Consider the following 21,892-nt stretch of genomic DNA (forward strand, 5'->3'; position numbering starts at 1 on the left):
ATCCTGTGGGCAGGGCAGCCAATTGCTCCCCTCGCTCTGAACACACAAAGGCTCCTCTACGCTACCTGGACCGGACCCCGGGCTTGTTGCAGGAGGAGGAGGACCCAGCTGCCCAAAAGCCCCCCCCCCCGTGGATCGGGAGAAGCCCAGGCAAAAACGGCGTGAGAGAAAAGGTTGCTCATTTCCCAGGCCCGGATTGAGAGGAGAGACCGACTAAGGTGGAGATTAAGGGGCCACCAGGTGAGCTGAGTGACAACTCAGTGCGGCTCCCACCAGGCCTGGGGGGGGGGGTGGAGGAGGCCGGGGGGAGGGGGCTTCCACCCACGGATTTTCTCAGTGGATCCCAAACTCCACCCAAGGGGGTCCCCGTTAATGCCCCTATTCCAGCCGAGCTGCTGCTTATCCCTGCCACTGTCCCCAGCGCCCTCCGGGGATTGGCCGGCCCGGTTTTGAGGTCCACCTAGAGCAGTGGTTCTCAACCTTTCTAATGCCGTGACCCCATAATACAGTTCCCCATGTTGTGGTGACCCCCAAGTGGGTGTGGCCACCAATAAGAGGGAGTAGGACAGCTAGGGAAAAGGGAACAAAATGGTGGACAGCATGGTTTGGCGACCCCCGTGAAATGGTCATTCGACCCCAAATGGGGTCCCGACCCACAGGTGGAGAACCACTGACCTAGAGCAATGTTTCTCAACCTTGACCATTTTAAGGCATGTGGACTTCAACTCCCAGAATTCCACAGCCAGCATTGCCGGCTGTGGAATTCTGGGAGTTGAAGTCCACATGCCTTAAAATGGTCAAGGTTGAGAACCACTGACCTAGAGTTAGAGGGCTACAAACAAATGCTCCACCTTAGTAACATACATTTTGGGCTCAATTGTGGTCGTAAGTTGAGGACTGCCGGGAGTTGCGTTAGCGAGAACAGAGCACGTGCGGGGATGCACTCAGCCTCCCCCCCAAAGTGGACACAGCCCCTTCGGCCGGCAGGAGGCCCGGCGGAGGATGCCCCCCCCTTCAGGAGGGTCTTCAGACAAAGGCCACAGAGCCTCTGGCCCAAACAGACCCCAGGCCCACCAGGGCCGCTGGACAAAGGAAACGGCCTGATTAACTGCAGGCGAGACGCAGGCAATCCTCGCTTAACACCCGCTGAGTTATCCACCGTCCAAAGATACGAAGGATCTTCCTCTGAGCCCGTTTCGGGCGCTTGGCAACCGGGTCACACTGATGACCCTTCGGAACGGTCTCATAACTACAATTTTGGGCCATTTTTTGCCCATTTCTACGTTTACTTCAGATTCCCAGCAAAAAGTAAAAGGGCTTCATTTAGCAACTGAGGCGTTCACTTATTCGCCGCCACAGCTGTAAAATTGGGCACAGCTACCTGGTGGCCCACTTAACAACAATCACCACGACTTGACCATAATTCTGGGCTCATCACAAATTGAGGATGACCTCCCCCCCTACGTTGGCCCTGTAGGATGACCTGGGGCTCCTCTGATCTTCTGGATTTCAAAGAAATGAGTGCGGGGATTGGGCGCAACTTGAGCAATCGCCCCCTCATGGCGGTCTTCAACGGGTCACCAGAGGCACGAAACATTTTGTCCGAGGAGGGGCTGCACCTCCTGCCTCAAAGGTGGCAGCACTACACACACACACACACACCCCCGTCATCCTTTCAGGAAGGACTTCAAAGAAAGTCTAAAAAAATGGGCGGAGCAAAATACCGGCCAGCTTTCCAGCTGGGCAGCGGAGGAGACTGCAGTGGGCGCTTTCATGGGGGACCCCGGCTGGTCCTTTGGGGGGGATGCAGTCGGGGGGGGGGGCTTTCAGAGCCTCCAAATCTGTGAAGAGCTCAAGGCTGTTTATACCTTTCAGCTGGACATCCTGGACCCCAAAACTGGACAGCTGCAGTTCGGACAACTCATGGAATCCCAGCTGGGGTTTTTTGGAAAGAGGAGGCTGGAGGGCGACAGTCGCCTGGCCAGAGAGGAGGGGGCGGGGGGAGGCTGGCTGGCTGGCAGGGGGGGGCAGTCCAGGCCAGCAGCTGTCCTCTCCTCCTCCCAGCCAGGCGCCCTCTCACCCAAATCCCAGACTCTATTTATAGCCTGGCGGGAGGGCCTCCCTGTTCCCGCACGTTCCGCAGCTACGGAGCGCCCCAATTGTGCCCTTGTCCTGGGAGCCCATCCCTGTTGCCGGACAAGGAAGTTCTCGCTTGGCCTCTGCCACACAGAAACCCGCTCAAGCCATCGTTTAGCTTGGTTTGTTGGTTAGGCAACAAATGATAATGAACGGAACCATGGCTTAGCCTGAGTTTAGTGGGCACATCAGGATGAGGGGCTCTGCTGGGGGGGGGCTGAGCGACCTCCCTTTTCCTGCCAGAGGGCCTCCCCTCAATTTGCAGCTGACCTTTAACCTGCAGTTGAAGGAGCCAGTCGCAATTTTCCCTCCTTATAGATTCCCTGTGCAAACAGTTAAGCAGCTTCTTGCAAACTGGAAATTTCTGTCACACATTCACACCACTGATCGGTTTACCCCGTTGCAGCTCACTCACTTACCCCATTTGCTGCATTAACAGCATGCAATCAGCTTTAAACCAAGGAGCAAAGCATGCTGGGCAGATGAATCTGCTGGAGCTTTGTGGCCTGGCCTGGTTCAGCCTGTCGTGTGAACCACCCAGGATGCCCGGAAGAGCTCGTGGCCTAGCCCAGCCTAGCCCTAGCCAGTGCGCAGATAACTGTTGCTCCACGAGTGACTCCGGAAGGCGATAAATCAGAAAATAAAAACAAAAACCAAGCAATACTTGGTAGCCAGCTGAGCATGTCGTGTGAATGTGTCTGCTGGGCTTTTACTTAAACTGTTACGTGTTATGCGAATCCGCCCGGAGAACGCAGAGAAAGACCCCCCCCCGCTCTTTGCCCGGGAAGGCTCTGCGTCGGCCTGCCGGACAGTCCGAAACACAATAGGGCCGCGTGCTTCCAGGCCGGGGTCTCGCCGGCGCCCCGGGTAGGTGCTGAGCAGAGGAGACCAGGCCCGGAGAGGGGCGGCCGCAGGGTCTCTCAGTTCCCGCAGTACCTCGAAGCAACTCTGGCTCATGTCGTGGGAACGGGGACCGCCCGCGGCTACGAATGGCCCCGTGGCAAGGATAGCGCGGCCACGCGGGGCACTGGGCCTTCGCCTTTCAGACCTGACCCGCGTCTGGAAGCGGGCTGCTTTGCACACGTCCTCGCCTAGGAAAGTCGGGCGAGGGGGCGAGTCGAAGCGCACGGAGACGGGGCTGAGCCGGGGCGGAACCGCGGCCTGCGCGACGGTTGGGCGGAATCCTGGGGCCGCCGCGCGCCTGCACAAAGGCGCGCAAAGGCCCGTGGAGAGCAGGATGGGCGCAACGGCCCACTCCACCACGCCTGGGCCCCGCCGCCCACGCCGGGCCCGCGGTGCCCCGGCCCGGCTGCCCCCGCGAGAAGCCCCCTTGGCCGGGGAGGGGTCGGGCGCAGAATGGGGAAGAGGCGGGGCGGGCGGCCGGGACGGCGACGTGGCGGAGGCGGCCAAGGGCGGGCGGGGCGAAGCCTCCGGGGCCCCCGACCGGCCCCCCCCCCGGCCGCGCTGCTCTGCGCTCCGCGATTTCAAACGGGCGCTCGAGGCAGCCAGAGAAGCGCCGTCCCTGCAAAGGCCGCCCCACTCGGGACCGGGTCGTCTTTGATCGGGAACCGCGCGTGGAAAGTCTCGTGGGTGCCTCGCCTCCTTCGACCCCGCCAGACTGGGGCGCTGGACGGGGCGGGGGGTCGGCTTCCCTTCCGCTCTCCTCTCCCCCCCCGCGGGGCCGAGAATAGGGGGAGGGGCTGGAGGCGCCGCCCGCTTCCCCTTTCCAAGTAGGGCAGCCACCGCCCCCGCCGGGTGTCCGGTTACAGGAGGGCCGCCGCCGCCGCCGGCTGGGGGGAGGCCCGCGGTCACTGGGCCCCCGCCTTCTCCCGCGTGGACCGAGCAGCCTCCCCGTCCGGCCGGTGAGCTCCGGGGCTGCCCAGGGCGGGAGTGGGGCGCGGGGATCTTCGGCCCGCGCGGGGTGGCCTGGCGCGCCCGGGGAGGCAGGAAGGGCGTCCGGACAGGCGCTCGAGCCCTTCAGCCCCCGGTGGACCCCCGAGAAAGTGGCCGCCCTCCCCGCCGCCCATAACTGGTCGAGGGCCCCGGAGTGATGGTCTCGGGAGATGCCAGTGAGTCCCCCCCCTTTCGAAGTCGAGATCAGGCCTTCACCTGGGAGCTTCTGTCGCTCCAAAATCTTCCTTTCTCTTGGGACTCCAGCTGCCCGAAGACCCCCTCCCCGCTGCCCTTCCTTGCCACAGCTGCAGCCCCCCAGGCTGTCTCTGTGGGGAGGCTTTCTTAGGACAGCTGCACGGGCAGAATGGGGGGTGGCTGGGGGGCTACCGGAAATCCCTGGAGTCCAGAATCAGAATAGACCTGGAGGGCACCTCCGAGGTCTTCTAGTCCAACTCGCTGCTCGAACAGGAGACCCTGTACTATTTCCCCCTCCCCCTTCCTAAGTCCAGATCAGACCTTCACCTTGAGAAGGTTGACCTTAGGGGCCGGCCTGACTTCCTGAGAGGAGAGCCGCGGGCCAAGAGGGTGGGGCTGGCTGGGTGACGGCCCTTGGCTGATCTCCAACGGGGGGGGGGGGACAGAACACCCAAAAAATCCTGCGCTGCAAAGGAAAGCCCATCCCAGAAGTCTGTGGATTGAGGAAGGGTCTTCTGCATATTGCCAGGGAGGGGATGTGGAGGGTTGGGCCACCTGCTGCCAGGCACTTCAGCCCTGCTCTACCTGGCACCCCTGCCCAGAAATACTGCACCCCGAGCCAGCTCAACTGGAGTGGCTCCCTCAATTCGCACCCAGCGTGGGGCCAGCTCCCGAGGCAGCAGGGCTGGAGCGGAGAATTCTGGCTTGGGGGTCTTGAGATTGTTCTTAAATATAGTAAATAATAATGATAAATACACAGTATAAATTCCCGGGGGGGGCTGTCTTTTACCAGCAGCCCCCAAGGCCCTTTCCCCTCCTGGCTGGTGGGCAGAGAGAGGGGGGCACCCACCCGGCCCCTGATTCCAGCATGGGATGCCAGCCTCATGTGACAGAACAGCCTCGCTGGCCAAGTGGCTCCTTGTGTAAACAGTCCTGGGTGGCTGCAGCTCAGCTGGCGGGGAGGGGAGGGGAGGGAAGCCCCACAGGAAGTGAAGCTTTGCCCCCAGGCCCTCATGGCGACCTTAACCCCAGGCCCTGCGTGTTCCCCACAGGTCTAGGGCAAAAAGGAGAAGAAGAGAGAGAGAGAGAGAGAGAAGGAAGTCCTCAAGGTCTTCTCCCCCCCCCCAAGAGTGCACCCCTTTTCCGAGGGGCTGCTGCTGCTGCTGACCCTGAGCCTAAAGCCACCTTTCCAGGTTAGTGGGATGGGGGGGGGCGGGAATGGGAAGTTCTGGTTTCCTGGCATCGGCCCACGGAGCCTCTTGAGCCGGGACCCGTGGGATTACGTGGGCAAGAAGGGGCAGCACATGGGCTGTACGGGTGGCAGGCCTGCAGCAGACTCCAGGTTTGGGGAGCGAGGGGGCAGAAAGTGGGGGTAAGCTAAGGCGCACCGCTTTGTGTGGGCCTCCCAAGGGGAAGGGCCACCAGGTTGAGGTAGGTGGAAAATTGCCACTAAGAGAAATGATAAAGTACTTTTGAATTATATTTTAATTAACAGGGGTGATGTTTTGAAAGCGTTAACTAATACTATAAACCGGCTGAGGGTGATGACCTGTGTGCAGTTCTATGGAGAAACATTTTTACAAGAAGTGCCAACCTAAAGTCATAAATGGTGTAAGAGATTACACGTGTAGGGAGGGGAGTGTGGTTTTCTGCACAATGTATAAACTTCCCTTTTTCCTATGTGTGTGGTCTTAGGACATGCACTTCTCTCTTTTAGTGTGTTAAAGGTAGATAAGAAGTCATCCGTTAGGTCAGTGTTTCCCAAACTTGACAATTTTAAGGCATGTGGACTTCAACTCCCAGAAACACTGCGTTAGGTTAAGCGTGGGCGGCAAGCTCTATAAGAATGACACCCTGGGAGTAACTCAGGGTTCAGAATTTGTCCTATGAATACTCTGAACCTTTGCGCAAATAAAACCTGTTTTCTCCAACCCTTCGTGGTCTTGTCTTCGTGGTTTTTCCACTACAAGGTGAGGACCCCTGCCCCGGTTCCCCCTTCCAGGCAAGATGGCGGAAGCCCACCAGGCCGTCGCCTTCCAGTTCACGGTCACCCCAGACGGGGTGGACTTCCGGCTGAGCCAGGAAGCGCTGAAGCAGATCTATCTGTCTGGCCTCCATTCCTGGAAGAAACGCTTCATCCGGCTCAAGGTGAGCTGGGGGGGGCACACGGGGGGAGCCCCCACATCTCTTCACCCCACAGGTCATACTTTTTGTGGCTTGAGAGTGAGTGAGTGGCCGGACCTTGGCCTGGCTGCCTTCCTGGGAGCCCCCTCCCCTCCCCTGGCAGGCTGAGCATGGGGGGGCCCACAGCCCACCCCTATCACTGGGAGCACCCCCACGTCGGCCAGGGACCCCAGCTGTGTGGTTACTTGGCCAGCTTTTGCAAGGCAGAGAAGGGGTAGGTGAGGTGGCCCTAAGCCTGGGGGGGGGTCCTCCTCCCCTGATATTAGAGACACCCGGGGGAGATGAAATGGGGGCCATGATGGCTCCCAGGCTCTGTTGTCAGGGTGGTCTCTGTCCTGGGTGGGAGGTGGGGGCTTCCGGTCCTCCAAAGACCCCCTTCTGACAGGGCCCATTTCACAGAACAGCTTCCTGACCGGGGTGTATCCTGGCTCCCCCTCCGGCTGGCTGGCCATCACTGCCGTGACCGTGGGCAGCACGTGGGTCCACGTGGACCTCTCCCGGGGCGTGATCAGCAGCATCCAGAAGCACTTGCCCAGCAGGTGAGGGCCAGTCCTGACCCCTCCCTCCTGGGCCCTAGGAGGGGAAGCACCCGGAACAACGCAGCTTCCTGCTCTCCGGCCCTTTGCAGGGGGGGGGGGATGGTTGGACTCTTGAAAGACCCGGGGGTCCTGCAGCCCTAATCCTACCCCCCTCAAGGGCTCAAGGCAGCATTTGGAAGGGGGTTTGAGGCATGGGGGGGCAGGGGAACTCCAGAAGGCAGCCGTGTCTTCCCAAGGCCATGTCTGAAAGGGGGCCTTTACCCCCTTTCTCAAGGGCCCTGCTTCACCCCTCTTGACCTCTGAGCACGGAAGTTCTCCCCCTCTTTTCCTGGGACACAACTCAGCCCTCCTCAGCAGGGCCCTTGGGAGCTGTAAGGAATCTTAGAGGTCATCAAGCCCATCCCACTCCACCCACATACTGCACTCTCCTACACCATCCCAACGGATGACTATCCAGCCCCTCTTTGTAAAGCTCCAGTGAGGGGAAGACCCCCCCCCTCCAGCCACTCACCTGCTCGGACCGCCGTGTCCCTCCAGCTGCAGCTGCTACTTCAACCTCCGCCAGCAGACCCTGCTGAGCGCCCTGCTCTTCTCCACCGGCCTCTGGATCCTGGGCGTTTGGCTTCGCCGCCAGATGTTGAAGCTGCTGCTCTCCTACCACGGCTGGATGTTCGAACCCCACGGCAAGACCAGCTTCAGCACCAAAGCCTGGGTGGTGAGCCCCAGGGGGGCCGGGGCAAGCCCCTCTCTGTCAGGGGAGGAACCCTTGCCCCTCAGCTCCATCTTGCTCCCCACGAGACGAGGGGGCCGGGCTGGGGGCCTGAGCGTGGTGGGGCTGCCTGGGACAGAGGCCCCCCTCCCTGCCTGACCGCCGTCCCCTCGCAGGCCCTGGTGAAAGTCATGTCCGGCCGCCACCCCATGCTCTACAGCTTCCAGACCTCCTTGCCCAAGCTGCCGGTACCCAGCGTGGAGGGCACCATCCGTAGGGTGAGAAGGGCTGCCCTCCTTGCCCACCCCGTCCCACAGCCGCCGAACACGGGGGTGGGCAGCTGCCCTGAGCTGTGGGTGGGCCTCTTGGGGCTGTGGGGAGAAGGGGCTGCTGCCTGGAGGGTGGGCCAAAGCTTGTGGCCAGGGATGGGATGGGGGCAGGGAGGAGCCCTGAGTGGGTTCTCCGTGTCTGGGGGGGGGGTCTGCCTGCCGCCCCCTGCTTCTTGTCTCTTCCTGCTGGGAGGGAGGGGGCCGGGTGATGTTCCAGTTGCTGCTTCTGGCTGGGCAAGGTCTGCGAGCTAACAGACCCCAGGCGTGTCATGCCTTCATTTGAAAGGGGGGGGTTCCCTATCCCTAGAGAGAAGAGACCCCTCCTCCCAGTCCGGTCTGTGGGGCTAAAGCAGAGGCTGTCTGATGCACTGGGGCTTGTGCTCGTGCGGGGGACCCACTGGTCTCATCTCCCCCTTTGGCCACTGGGACTGTGGGCAAGCAAAGGGGGGGGTCTCTGGGCCCAAGTGGGGCTGGGGGAGGGGGGAGCCAGTAGTGGACCTGGATACTCTGTTGCCGGCAGTACCTGGACTCTGTGCAGCCCCTGCTGGACAAGGAGAAGTACGAGCAGATGGAGGCCCTGGCCAGGGACTTCCAGCAGAAGCTGGCCCCCCGGCTCCAGAAGTTCCTGCTGCTCAAGTCCTGGTGGGCCACCAACTATGTGAGTATCTTGGCTGGGCTGCCCCCCCTGCACCCCCGCTGCCCCAGCCAGCATGGGGGCCCCACTCCTTAGAACCTCCCCCAGGAGAGCCCCCCGGCAGCCCCCCCAAGGATGCTTCTGTGCCGCAGGTGAGCGACTGGTGGGAGGAGTACATCTACCTGCGGGGAAGAGGCCCCATCATGGTCAACAGCAACTACTACCTCATGGTGAGTGGCAGCCGCTTCCGTGGGGCAGAGCCCGGCAGGGGGGTCCCTCCTTGCCTGCCAAATAATCGGCTGCTTCCTCTCTCCGCCACCCCCTCCCCGGGCAGGACTTTCTCTACATCACCCCCACGCCCATCCAGGCAGCCCGAGCCGGCAACTGCGTCCATGCCATCCTGAAGTACCGTCGCCATCTGGACCGGGAAGAGCTTGAACCCGTGAGTAAAAGTGGGGTGGGGGGGCTACAAGAGCCTGGCTCCCCACACAGCACCTCCCCAGAAGCCTTCCAGAAGGAAAGGCGCCCCCGAAGGAATCCCCCTCAGCCCGTTTCTGCCCACAGGTGATGGCGCTGGGCGTGGTGCCCATGTGCTCCTATCAGATGGAACGGATGTTCAACACGACGCGCATCCCTGGCAAAGAGGCAGGTGGGCGGCATTGGGGGAGGAAGACGCCCCTGCAGGTTGACACACACACACACACACACACACACACACACACACACAGGCACAGCCAGTGGCTCTCCTGCATTTCCAAAAGGCTGGTTTGGGGCGGTGGGGGAGGGGGGATCCCCTCCAGCCGGACAGGCATGTGAGGTCCTGAGTCAGACCTAAGGCTGCTGTGTTTGCCTGGGGGGGGGGCTGCCAATCTCCAGGCCTGGGGGGAATTCTGGCAGGACACTGGTCTGGGGGGTCACGAACCTTGCTGCTGTGGGTCAGGGTCTTCCCACCGTGTCCAACAAAGCCCACCACGGTCCGAGAACTTCCAAGCAGGAGAAGGTTTCTTTGCCTTTTGCATGCCAGTTGGGGGGGGACAGAGACAAGCTCAGCAAAGGTGCCTGGCGGCAGAGATGGAGGGGGCTGCTTAGAGCAGGGGGGGTTCTGTGCAGGGGGGGTTCTCTGGGCCCAGCAGCTGCAACTGGCTCCCTCTTCTGTCCAAGGTGGCTTAGTCGCAGGTGGGCCTCTGCGGGGTCCCGGGGTCCCAAGCCCCATGACCTCCCGCAACACAGGTGGTCCTTGGCTTACGACCACAAGCCAGACCTTGGTTAAGTGAGTTTTGCTCCTTTTTTCTCGCTACAGTTAAGTGAACCACTACAGGTGATAAGCTAGTAATCCGGTTGCTAAGTAGAACTGGCCCTCCCAGTGACTTGGCTTGCCAGAAGGTCGCAAAAGGGGACCGCATGGCCCTGGGACATGGCAGCGGTCATAAATACGAGTCAGTTGCCAGGCGTCCGAATTTTGGTCTCATGACCATGGGGATGCCGCAAAGGTGGTAACTGTGGAAAACGGTCATAAATCCCTTTTTCCGTGCCGTTGTAACTGAACGGCCACTAAATGAAGCATGACGGCATGTCGAGGACTGCCTGTAATAACAGCTTTGGCCTGAAATCAGAAATAGATCCAAATGGGGTGGAGCAGAACCGCTGGCTCAGGCCCCATGGCCCTTCAGGGACCGTGGGGGGGGTGGCCTGCCACTGACGCCAACCCCCACGGCCCCCAGACTCCCTGCTGCACCTGGTCGACAGCCGGCATCTGGCCGTCTTCCACCGAGGGCGCTTCTTCAAAGTGTGGCTGTACCAGGCGGGGAAGCAGCTGCCCCCCCGGGACCTGGAGATGCAGTTCCAGCGCATCCTGGACGACCCCTCCCCTCCGCTGCCCGGGGAGCAGAGGCTGGCGGCCCTCACCGCAGGGAGCAGGTAGCCCTTGCGGGAGGGGGGGGGCGGAGGGAGGCCCCCCACCACGGGAGTCCGCCTGCGCCCTGAGCCGGGCCGGAGAAGGGGCTGCTGCTCTGAAGGCGCAAGCAGCACCCAGGCCCCCCTCCTTCCCCCCCCCCAGGGTCCCCTGGGCCGAGGCCCGTGCCAAGTTCTTCAGCCGGGGCAAGAACCGGGCCTCGCTGGACTGCATCGAGCGGGCCGCCTTCTTCCTGGCGCTGGACGAGGAGGCGCAAGGCTACAGCCCCGAGCGGGAGGAGAGCCTGAGCGACTACGCCAAGAGCCTCCTGCACGGGCACTGCGACGACCGGTGAGGGCAGCCCTGGCACCGGGGGGGGGAGGGAGGGGCAGGCCTTCTTTACCTGCCCCCTGCCTTTGGCTCCCATGGCCAATTACTCGGGGCCGTGAGTGCTCCTTCCTTCGTCCTCCGCTAAGCTCTGTTGCTTAGTTGGGCTTTGCCTCATTTTATGACCTTTCTTGCTGTTAAATGAATCCCTACAGTTGATAAGTTAGTAACTCGGTCGTTAAGTGAATCTGGCTTCCCCCGCTGACTTTACTGGTCAGAAGGTCGCAAAAGGGGATCATGTGACACCTCTGGGATGCAGCGACCGTCATAAGTCAGGAACCGGTTGCCGAGCGTCCAAATGTTGATCTCGTGACCTTGGGGATACTACAAAGGTCGTAAGTGTGAAAAATGGTCATAAGTTATGTTTTTTAATGCCGTCATAATGTTGAACGGCCACGAAACTAACCCTTGTAAGTCGAGGACTGCCTGTACTTCTGTTTTTCCCACAACAGCCCTGTGAGGTGGACTGGGCTGGGAGAGAGGGACTGGCCCAAGGCCACCCAGCCGGCTTTCACGGCTAGGGCAGGACTAGAACTCGCCGTCTGCTGCTTTTCAGTTGAATGCCTTAACCACTAGACTGAACTGTCCCTTCTCCACCCTGGACCCCACTGTTTTCCTTTAGGGGCCGCCCCCCTCCCCGGATACTATGGGGCTGAGCAGGGCCCCTCCCCTCCCCTCCCTCAGGCCCTGATGAGCTTGGGGCAGAGAGCAGGAAGAAGGCAGGGGAGGGGGTCATCTTGATCCTGGGAATTCTGCGCCCCTCCCCCCCGGACACTCCCTCCCCCCGCAGAGGGGAGGGCTGCAGGGGTTCCCCGGAGCCCCTGCCAGCCTTGGGCTCCCTCCCACAGGTGGTTCGACAAGTCCTTCACGCTGGTGGTCTACCAGAACGGCAAACTGGGGGGCAACGCCGAGCACTCGTGGGCCGACGCCCCCGTCATGGGGCACCTCTGGGAGGTGAGCGGCCACGTCGGTCTCCCTTCGGGGGTCCCTGCCGAGGCCCCGGGAAGGGCCACAGCCTGTTCAGTGCTCCAGCATTGCTTGGGGGCAGGCTGGCTGGGGCTGATGGGATTGGGTGGCCTATCTAACCCTGGGGTGCCCTTTCCTTCCTTCCCAGTTCATGCTGGCGACAGACCAGCTGCAGCTGGGTTACTGCAATGGCGGGCACTGCCAGGGGGTGCCCAACACCGACCTGCCCCCTCCTCAGCGTTTGGTTTGGGACCTTCCAGAAGAGGTAGGTCCGGTACCCATCCGGGGGGGGGGCCTGAAAAGGGCTGAGTGGAAAGGAGGTGTGTTCTTCCCTTAGTATCACACACACACACACACACACACACACCGAGAATTATCCTGCCAAGGAAGCAGGTGGGAGACCCCACGATGGGGGTGTTGTGTGTGAAGGTTGTTAAGAGAAAGAAAGTCTGCCCAGCAGTTGCCGTGTAGGATGGGGCCCTTGAGGCCATCCAGTCCAGCCTCCTGGTTGACTGCAGGGATCCCCATTAAAGCCTCCCTGCCAGAGAGCCCCCCCCCCACTCCGAAGGGCAAAGCCCTCCCTTGAGGAAAGCTGGCACAGACTGGCTGGGTCACCAGAGAGCCACGCCGAGCCAAGTGGGACGCTGTGATTGTGGGAACCCCACAGGGTGGTTTATTGACTTCTCGTTGCGTCGTGCCAAGACCAGGATGGCGTTTTGTTGGCACAGGGCTGGGGCTGCGCCTCAGCTCCTCTCAATTTGGGTGGAGAAATTCGTGCACGGGGAGGGAGCCCCCCCCCCAGGCTCATGGATGCCAGGCACCCTCTCAGGCTGGCTCCCCCCTCCCCCAGTGCATCCGGACCATCGATGCCTCGTACGGCGAGGCCCAGGCGCTGGCCAGTGACGTGGACTTCTGCTGCTTCTGCTTCTCCACTTTCGGCAAAGGCCTCATCAAGAAAGGCCGGACCAGCCCCGACAGCTTCATCCAGATCGCCCTGCAGCTGGCGCACTTCCGGGTAGGGGGGGCAGGAAGGGAGTGCCGAGGGGAGGGGAGGTGGAAGCTGTGGGGGTGCCAAGGCTTTTGTCTTCCTCCCCCAGGACAGGGGCCACTTCTGTCTCACCTACGAGGCCTCCATGACGCGGCTCTTCCGCGAGGGCCGGACGGAGACGGTGCGCTCCTGCACCAGCGAGGCCACGACCTTCGTGCTCAGCATGAGCGACCCCAACTGCAGCGTGAGTCTCCCCCCCCCCCGATGCCCGGCTCCATCCTGCACCCTCCGCAGCCCCACCCCTGCCTTCTGTGGGGGGGAGGTTGGCGTCCCGGAAGCCCCAGAGCAGCCAATTTGGGGTGCAGATTGCCATTTGCCAGGAGGGGGGGGAGAAGGTTGTGACCGCAAGGGGCTTCGGGTGATCCGGCAGAGGGCAGCCTGGTGGTCGCCCAGCTGTTCTGCAGTGGGCAGAGGCAGGATGAAATCCAGGGCGCTTCAGATGCAGCTGCCTGGGGCTCTCCAGCCTCCTGGCCAGGGGGGGGACAGGCGGGCAGTGCCCAGGGGAGCCCGTGAGGCTTTTTGAAGGGCTCAGTGGGGGCATGGAAGTTGCAACCCGATTAGGCCACTCAGAACCTGGGGCCACCTAAGCAAGAGAAGCTCCTTCGTAACTTGGAGGACGATGGGGGGGGCTTCCAGGGGGCCCCCAATGGAGGCGGGGTCAGGATAGAGGGCAAAGGTGGCTCAAGCTGACCTCCAGCACAGGAGACGCCCTGCAGAAGCCAAGCGGCTGACCTGGCTGGGCATCAGCCCCTCCCGCTCTCCCCGTAGGCCTTGGACCGCCTGCAGCTCTTCCGGGTGGCGGCCGAGAAGCACCAGCAGATGTACCGCCTGGCCATGACGGGGGCCGGCATTGACCGGCATCTCTTCTGCCTCTACGTGATGTCGCGCTACCTCGGGGAGAAGTCGCCCTTTCTGGACAAGGTGAGGGGCCCCTGGCCGGCTTGGCTGGGAGTCACAGGCCCCGAGGGAGAGAGGCTTCTGGGGGCCCTGGAGAGGAGGAGGCGTGGGAGCCCTGCCCCCCCGTTGCCCCTTCCACAGCCGATCTGCCCCCCCCCCCGGTCACCCAGCAGGTGCCACCAAAGGGGCCCCACGGACAGCTGGGAATGGGCAGGTGGGGCAGTGGGCCCCAGAAGGGAAGGATCCAGCCCCACAGGTTTTAGGGGAAGCCCCTGCCTGGCTGGACTGCCCCATAAGCAGTGCCTGTGGGGAAGCCCTCCTGAGCAGAGGGCTGGGGTGCACCAAGGGACTGGGGGCCAGGTTTTCTGGGCTGGGCTGCCAGCAAAGCAGCGCCCCTTCCTTTGGAAGCTGGCCTGGAGCCCCCAGGCTTTTGGGAGGGGCTCGCCTGCCCCTTCCCTGCTCTGCACCAAGGCCAGCCTGAGCGGGGGACTGGGGGGGAGATGGTCGCCCACTGGGCTGTATCTTGAGAGGGAAGAGAAGCTGACCTGGCTGGGGCTGACCCCTCCTCTCCCCTCAGGTGCTGTCCGAGCCCTGGCGCCTCTCCACCAGCCAGACCCCCCAGCAGCAGATCAAGATGGTGAGCCTGGAGGCCTATCCGGACTACATCTCCTCCGGCGGAGGCTTTGGCCCGGTGAGCAGGCCGGCCGGCCGGCAGAGGGGGGCAAGCAGGGAAGGGATGGAGGCTGTGTGGACAGATGGACAGTGCCAAGGTCCTTCCGTCCCGAGGGAGGGAGGGCAGCCAGAATCAGGAGGGGAGGCGCTGACCGAGGCTTTAAGCTTTCCCTTAAAGTTCCCGCTTGAACTTGGGGGGGGGCAGCAGGAGGGGAGAAGCTTGCCCACTTCCCCACCCCACCAACCCCTTCATGGGGGTCTCTCATCCAAGAACGGAAGGCCTGGCCCCTCTTGGCTTTGGGGATGGGCCAAAATCAGCCCAGTGTGTCACCTTCTCCTGGGATGGGGAGGGCTTTGCCCAGGGAGAGCGCCCCCCTCCCTCCCTCCCCTGCCCCACAACCGATAGGCCGAGGAGGCTGCCTTGGAAGGGGGGGCGCGGTGCTTTGCTTCTTTGGGACCTGGGGAAATGTGGGCCACGGAGAGAAGAGCTGGAGGGAGGGAGGGGAAAGGGGGGGAGGGAAGGAAAAAAGAGGGAGGGAAGAAGGAAGGGAGGGGAGGGAGGGATATGGAGCCCGGAGGCGGGGCTCTGGCAAGGCATGCCAAGGGGCCCTCCTAGATGCCTCTGTCGGGGGGCCCCCCACGCCCAGCGGCTGGTCTCTCCGGCCTCAGCCTGGCCCCTCGGGGTCCGTCCCTCCCGCAGGTGGCTGACGATGGCTACGGGGTCTCCTACATCATTGCTGGCGAGAACCTGATCACATTTCACATTTCCAGCAAGTTCTCCAGCCCTGAAACGGTGAGTGTGCCTGAGGAAGGAGCCGTGGCGGGGGGCGGGCTGGGGCAGTGGAGGGCCGATGCCCTCAGGGCCCCCCTCGGCCAGGGAGCACCCCCTTCCCCAGTCCGCATCAGTCGGCTCCAGGCGCTGCCCCTCCTGCCCTGAGTGATGCCTCTTCCCGCCCCCCCCCCCAGGACTCCACGCGTTTCGGGAAGAACATCCGTCAGGCCATGGTGGACATTGCCGCTCTGCTGGACGTGCAGCCCAGGCGAGTGGCCCGCTGAGCTGGGGGCCTTTGCTGAGAGCCCCACGGGAGCAGCAGCCGGCCTGGCAGGCTGGCCACAGCGGGCGTCGTCGAGGCTGGTGCCAGTCAGCCAGCTGTGTCTCCTGCCCTTTGGAGCTGCACTGGGGGCGCTTGGTGGGCTGGCGGGGAGGGGACGTAGGAGCGGTGGCCCCGTGATGTCCCTTATAAAGGAGGATGGCTTTGGGGACCCCCTTGTCTGAAGCGACCTGATTTTGCCTGGGCCGCTGTTTGTTGTGCAGCTCTAGTGGGGGGTGGGGGAGAGACCCCACTGCAAAGGTCAGGCCAAATCCGGAGGCAGCAGTGCAAAAGGTTGAAGCGACCCTTGGAGGGCAGATGGAGGGGGAGAGTGTTGGCTCTAGGGGGGGGTAGGATCTCACCCCCCAAAAAAGTGCAGTAGCCCCAAAGCAGTGAATGAGGAGGTCCTTTGCTCAGAAAACGTTTATTGCGAGGCAGGCATTGTGGGGAGAGAGGCCTGGGGGGGGGAGGTGGACAGGCAGCTCTGGGCTTTCTCCTGGGGTGACAAGGCAGACTCAGGCCTGGCCTCCCTGGGGGGCGGCTGTGGGGGCGGCTGCTGCCAAGGTCTTGCAGAGGAAGGGGTTCCGGTCATAGCAGGATTCGTCGTCCCACAGCAGGAACCCTGGAAAGAAAAGGGGGGGATCAGGTCTGGGAAGGGGTCGGGGGCTGCCAGCCAGCTTTCCTGGGAAGGGTCCCTCACCAAGCCCAGCTGGACCTTCGGCCACCAGTTGGCCTTTAACCACCTGTGAATGGGCGTCTGCAAATTTGGTCCTCTTGCATCGTGTCCCCCCCCCCCGGGAGGCTCCTTTGGGCAATCCTCCTTCCCAGCAGCAGATCATCGACGCCCCCCCCCCAGGGCCCCCCTACTTTAAGGAGGCTTCTGAGCCTCGGGTGTCTCTGCAGCTGGCAAAGGGGCCCCTGCTTTGCGCCCAGCGTGGCTTCTGGCCTCCCCTTTTTCACAGGTGCCAGTTGGGCACATGCGGAGCTGACCAAGACAAAGCTGCCCCCTGTGGGTCAAGAAGTGGGGCTGGGGGCTTCAGGTACAGGTAGTCCTCAACTTAGAACAGTTACAATGGCACTGGAAAAAAGTGACTTACGACCGTTTTTCACACTTATGACCGTTGCAGTGTTCCCCGCGGTCACATGATCAGAATTCGGGCGCTTGGCACCTGACTCATATTTATGACGGTTGCAGCGTCCCAGGATCACGTGACCCCCTTTTGCCAGTTTCTGACCAGCAAAGTCCACGGGGATGCCGGATTCACTTAACGACTGACAAGAAAGGTGGTCAAATGGAGCAAAACTCACTTAATAGCTGTCTCACTTAGCAACAGAAATTTTGGGCTGATCTGTGGTCGTGAGTGGTGGCATTGTGCAATTCCCCCCCCCCAGGTTTTGGGAACTGGGAGGGGGTCTTCAGAGACCGGTCAAACGGAAATCCTTTTGCCCTATTTCATTCCGAGGGAGGGTCTGCACTGTCCAGAGTGAACCCTGCACTCTGGCCCTTACCGTAAGAGTCCTCCAGGGCAGCACAAGAGTCCCAGGTGCGGCGGTAATGTTTCTCCCAGGCGGTGTAGCCCATGGGGGTGCCGTCCACCCAAGTCCAGGTCTGGCTCTAAAGGCAGAAGCCAGGACATGGGGACTGGTCACTTGGGAAAGGGGTCGGGGCCCGAGTGAGCTGTCCCGGCGGGCAGAGGGAGCAGGGCCGCCACAAGCCATCACCACCCCAGCCACTCACGTGGGATGGACGGAAGAGCCCCAGCCAGACGTCCTCGTGCTCCCACCACTGAGCCTTTTGCAGGAAGTTGGACACGGCTTGGTGCTCCTCGCGGGTCTGGATGGAGGCCAGGTGGCCATTGTGGCTTTGGCAGAAGGCCTGGAGGCGGAGAGAGGCAGAGAGGCTGCAGAGGAAGCCGGCAGCCTGGCCTTGGGGTGGCACTGGCTGGGGAATTCTGGGAGTTGAAGTTCACCCGTCTTAAAGTGACTATGGTTAAAGCAAAAATTGCCAGAGGCTGCAAACCATCCAGTGACGCCTCAACCCTTCAGGTCAAGTGGGCCGCAGTTCATCTTCCAGTGGACCCTTGTGTTTCCCTGCCCAGCAGCTGGTGGGCTCTCCAGCCCCCTCGCTCAAACTCACGGGCTCTGATTCTGTGGGCGGTGGGGAGCCCACCGTGGCACAGAGAAGCTGCAGTTCCTCACTTGCTGCCTGCACCGCTGCAGGCTCAGCCCCTGGCAGTGCCACTGCCCAACCCCCAACGCAGAGGGCGCAATCCCAGCCGGGCCCTCTCCTCTGCCCCGATTGCCCCGACTCACCTCCGCCTGTTGCCAGTTCACCTCCTGTTCAAAGTAGCCGTAGCAGTGGCCATTGTAGGCGAGCCAGCTGCTGGGGCAGGGGTCAGCCTGGGCATCTGCGAGGGCAGGAAATAGGTGAGACCCCAAACGCCCACAGGTTGGCTTTGTGTTCCCCCCCCCCACCGCTTGGGAGATTGAGCTGTAGGACCCATAAGAGGAATGGGAGAGCCCCCTCCCCTCTTTCGGTTACAGGGGGTCTTCCCTGCAGGTTGGAGGGAGAGATCACTCACTGGCCACGAAGGGTGCAAGCACCAGGCCAAGGAAGAGGCCAAGGCTGAAACTGGCCATCCTCTGACTCTTCAAAGCTGCAGAGAGAAAGAGAAGGCATGAGGGGAGGGGGAGGGCAGCGGCCGCAGTGGGATGGGGAGGGGATGCCTCCTTGAGAAGGAGAGGTGGCTGCCCCTCAACCACCCACCGGGCCTTTCAGGGATTTCGTTGCTGGTAGAAAATCACAAAATGGGATACGGCAGTCCCAGACATTGTCCAGATCAAAAGGGGCTGCTTCTGGGCTGGGGGGTCGCTTTTCTCATCACTTCGAGGCTGAATGCGCCCCGTTTCCATTGGGCTTCACCCACAAAACATTGCAAACTCCATGCACCAACACACAAAGAGTGAGCTGGGTCTGCAGGAGTGGGAAGGCGACCCTTTTCTATGGGTAGGGCACATGCACACCACCCACAAACTCATTTTTTTGTTTTGATACCCTGGATTCTGTGTTAACGCTTGGCAATTCCCAGGAAAAAGAGAAGAATTATCTTTCTCTTTTTACAAAGATGCAAGGCAACACCCATGATTTGCCCGCCCAAAGATTCAGTGTGCAAGCTGGCTGCATTACAGCTTTCACACGTTAAAAAAAAAATCCCTTTCCGCCTTCCTAGTGATGAAATGCAACTAGAAAAGTTCATATGTACACGCCCTTCCTCATTCAGAGAATACAACGTGAGCCGAGTATGCAAATTGCAACTGCGGAAAGTTATATTTCAATCCGTGCAAAAGCTGCCACAGCTTTTAATCAAGAAGTTCCTGATTTATTCCTGACTCTTAGGGGCACAAGGGAAGAGTCCTGAAAAGCACCTGCAGACATAAGGCTCCAGATAAAACTCAGTTTTATCTATGCACTTTTATTTCTGCTGCCTCCGAGCCAATTCTGTAGATGTAATTCAATAACCTAGAAAATCCAGTTCCACACTATCTTTGAGTCAGTTCCAGAAACTGGCTCTCTTAGCTTGGTGGTTTTCTTGCACGGATTTCATGATCAGCTAGCATTGACAATGTTACCTAGTTGGGTCATGAAACGTCTGCAAGAAAACAACCAAACTCGGAGAGCATTAAAGACCCCAAGCTCAGCTCCCAGCTACAAATCTTGTACTCTGTCGGTTTTCAGAAATTACCCACAATTTTATCATTTTTAATCAATGCTCCTGCATGCATTTAATATCTCAAACCTAAGACAATCTGAAAACATGCCAGCCCTTTGGTGATATAGCAAAATGGCATATACCGCACTAAGTGCTTTAAATGACATTTCTCAAAATTCTCTGTTTGCATCCTTCCTGCCCTCATTCAAATTATGGGAAAGGGTCACCTGTCTCCATTTCTTTCCTTCACTCTAAATTTACTTGCCCAGGTATCACAGCAGCTGATTTTTTTCTGCACTCCTGAGGACTACCGTAAAACGCTCAACTGAGATAACCGATATAATTCCACACCTTAACAATCTTTTATTTCAACTGCCCTCCACTTGGCTGCCATGGGACCTTGATGCACATGACAACTCATACATAAAAACTTGCTGAATTGTGGGATTTTTTTTTCTACCCAAAATAACTAAACGTGAGGATGTTTGCACGCTCGGCTCATGTTATATTCTCTGCATGAGGAAGGGTGTATATGTGTGTGTACACACAGAGAGACATATATTGACATGGATGTCAAGTAAAGGTCACCCTGGGTGGGCAGTCTCAGCTATACGCACATCTACATTTAAACACGAGGCTGGCTGTAAGAAAAGCTCCAGCCGGCAAAGGGACGGGGGGGGGCGGATCAGAGTTCTGAGGAACAGGTGAAAAATGCAGTGTGCACTTTTCTAGTTGCGTTTCATCACTAGCAAGAGTGTGGAATAGTTTTCTTTTTAATGTATGAAAGTTGTAACGCAGCCAGCTTGCATATTGGATCTTTTGGCGGGCAAATCATGGGTGTTGCCTTGCATCTTTGTGAAAAAAGAAAAATGCTTCTCTTTTCCCTGGTAAGTGCCAGGCAGCGAGTCAACACAAAATCCAGGGCATTAAAGCAAAAACGCGTGTGTGCGTGCTCGCGTGGGGCCCTTCTCTTCCCATAGGAAAGGACTGTCTTCCCGATCCCGCTGCCTGACGCCCGCCCCCCCCCCCAGCGCTTCCACAGACGCGCCGATCCCGGGCCGAGCATCCCGCTGCCGCACACACACACACACACACACACACACACACACACACACACACACACACACACACACACACCCCAGTGCCTACACGGTTCAGCCGAGCCCCCCCCCTTCGGCGCGCAGATTGGCTGCCGGGAGGCGCGGCTACTTGTCCCTTGCAATTCCCCCCCCTCGCCCCGCCAAAGTGGAGGCCGGGGCTCCATGGGCGGCGGGGGAGCGCCGGCACAGGCCGGCCGAGTCTAAACGCCCGCGGTGGGTCGGCTGTGGCTGCCGGGCGGGGGCGCCAGCTGGTGGCGGAGGCGAACCGTCCCTCTCGGGTCCGAGACCCTCCCGCGGTTCTCTCCGAGGTGCTGAGGCGCAGCCGCTGGCCGGCGGAGCCCCAACCGGAGTTGATCTGGGGCTGGCAACTAGGGACGACCCTCCCCCCCCCTTCGCCCTTCCTATGGGCAGAAAGGGTCGGGAACTGGGCCGACGGGTGTCCGGAGGGGCGCTCAACGCCGAAGGCGCCGGGCGCAGCCTCGAAGCACCCAATCCCAGCGAGGGTCTCCGGAGGGGATCCGCTCTTCCGCCAGCGAAGCCCCCGTCCAGGCAGGAAGAGCCGAGTTCCGTCCATCTGGTAGGAATCCAGGCTCGCTCTGGAGCCCCCCAAGTGCCTCTCCCCGATCTTCCTCGCTGGGGGCGTTTGGAGAGGTGGGGCGGGGGGGGCTCTGCAGCTGGGAAAGCCAAGGAAGAGCCCCCCCGCCCTCAAGCCCAGCGCGCCGCTTCCTGGCCAGGCTTGGCGGCTGCGGCTAGTGCGGGCTGAGCGCTGGGGGTCGCAGCTGCCCCCTCCCCAATTCAAGCCTCTGCTGCTGACCAGTCGGGGACCCAAACGGGGGGGGAGGGAGGCTGGCTGCCGTGCCCCGAAAGCGGGAGGCTTCGCGAAGGAAAAGCGGGTCCTCCCACTCGTCCCCCGCGCTCGACCCGCGGAAGGCGCCAGGCGTGGGAAGCGGACGGAGCCACTCACCGGTCCTGCGGCGCCGGGAGGAGAGCAAGCCGGGCAGCCGAAGCGGAGAAAAGAGGAGCGGCTTCCCTGGGCTTTATAAGCCGACCTGCCCCCGCCCCTCCCGGGCAGCTATCAGTGCCGCCCCCTCCCCGCACGGGGAGCTCCGACGGGGCGGTCCCCTCCGCCAACCCTCTGCGATCGCGGCCGCTCATCGGGAGCCCCGTGGGGGGCGGGGAGGTGGAAAGGAGGGGGGCTGGAGAGCCCCCACTTCCACATTCGTCCCCACCGTCCCCCTCCCCTCCCCAGGACGGGAAGCCTGCCGGCCAAGGCAGCCCAAAGTGGGGCTTTTCAAAACGAGAACCCCCCCCAAACGGCACAGCCCTCCCCATCCACCGGCACGGGGAGGCAAACAGCCTCTGGCGCTGCAAACAATATGTAGGCCAGAAGCCTTTGCAGTAGATCTTTAATCTTTATTATCTCTTGCGGAGGCGGCTCAGATAACAGCAGTAGCTGGTTCTTGTGTGAGCAATTCCAACTATGTAAAATATTCACAACTTTAAGCAGTCAA

General features: G+C 61.0%; 2 protein-coding genes across 5 annotated transcripts; one reads left to right on the top strand and one right to left on the bottom strand.

Annotated features, from left to right (window-relative positions):
* Positions 1–3,625: 3,625 nt before the first annotated feature.
* Positions 3,626–15,743, top strand: CPT1B (carnitine palmitoyltransferase 1B). Of its 4 annotated transcripts, none has more exons than XM_039333391.1 (20): positions 3,626–4,205; positions 5,277–5,417; positions 6,227–6,372; positions 6,808–6,947; positions 7,485–7,662; positions 7,833–7,934; positions 8,506–8,643; positions 8,772–8,849; positions 8,954–9,061; positions 9,184–9,268; positions 10,341–10,536; positions 10,676–10,861; positions 11,746–11,851; positions 12,012–12,128; positions 12,714–12,878; positions 12,961–13,095; positions 13,680–13,832; positions 14,386–14,499; positions 15,181–15,273; positions 15,447–15,743. In XM_039333391.1, the coding sequence occupies exons 1-20, from the start codon at positions 4,187–4,189 to the stop codon at positions 15,534–15,536; spliced, it is 2,490 nt and encodes an 829-aa protein (XP_039189325.1). In that variant the 5' UTR covers positions 3,626–4,186; the 3' UTR covers positions 15,537–15,743. The 4 variants fall into 4 exon arrangements, with proteins under 4 accessions (XP_039189325.1, XP_039189326.1, XP_039189327.1 ...); XM_039333392.1 differs by having other exon boundaries at positions 3,628–3,998; positions 6,195–6,372; XM_039333393.1 differs by having other exon boundaries at positions 3,766–3,998.
* A 233-nt stretch (positions 15,744–15,976) lies between these two features.
* LOC120303698 (rheacalcin-1-like) lies at positions 15,977–21,431 on the bottom strand. Its single transcript, XM_039333395.1, has 6 exons — positions 21,346–21,431; positions 18,154–18,228; positions 17,885–17,979; positions 17,310–17,447; positions 17,081–17,186; positions 15,977–16,193 (listed from the first exon to the last, which is right to left on the bottom strand). Exons 2-6 carry the CDS (start codon positions 18,209–18,211, stop codon positions 16,087–16,089), a joined length of 504 nt encoding a protein of 167 aa, XP_039189329.1. The 5' UTR covers positions 18,212–18,228; positions 21,346–21,431; the 3' UTR covers positions 15,977–16,086.
* Positions 21,432–21,892: the final 461 nt, after the last annotated feature.

Source organism: Crotalus tigris, unplaced genomic scaffold (genome assembly GCF_016545835.1).
Source record: "Crotalus tigris isolate CLP2741 ecotype Arizona unplaced genomic scaffold, ASM1654583v1 scf7180000024475.591531, whole genome shotgun sequence".
NCBI lineage: Eukaryota > Metazoa > Chordata > Lepidosauria > Squamata > Viperidae > Crotalus > Crotalus tigris.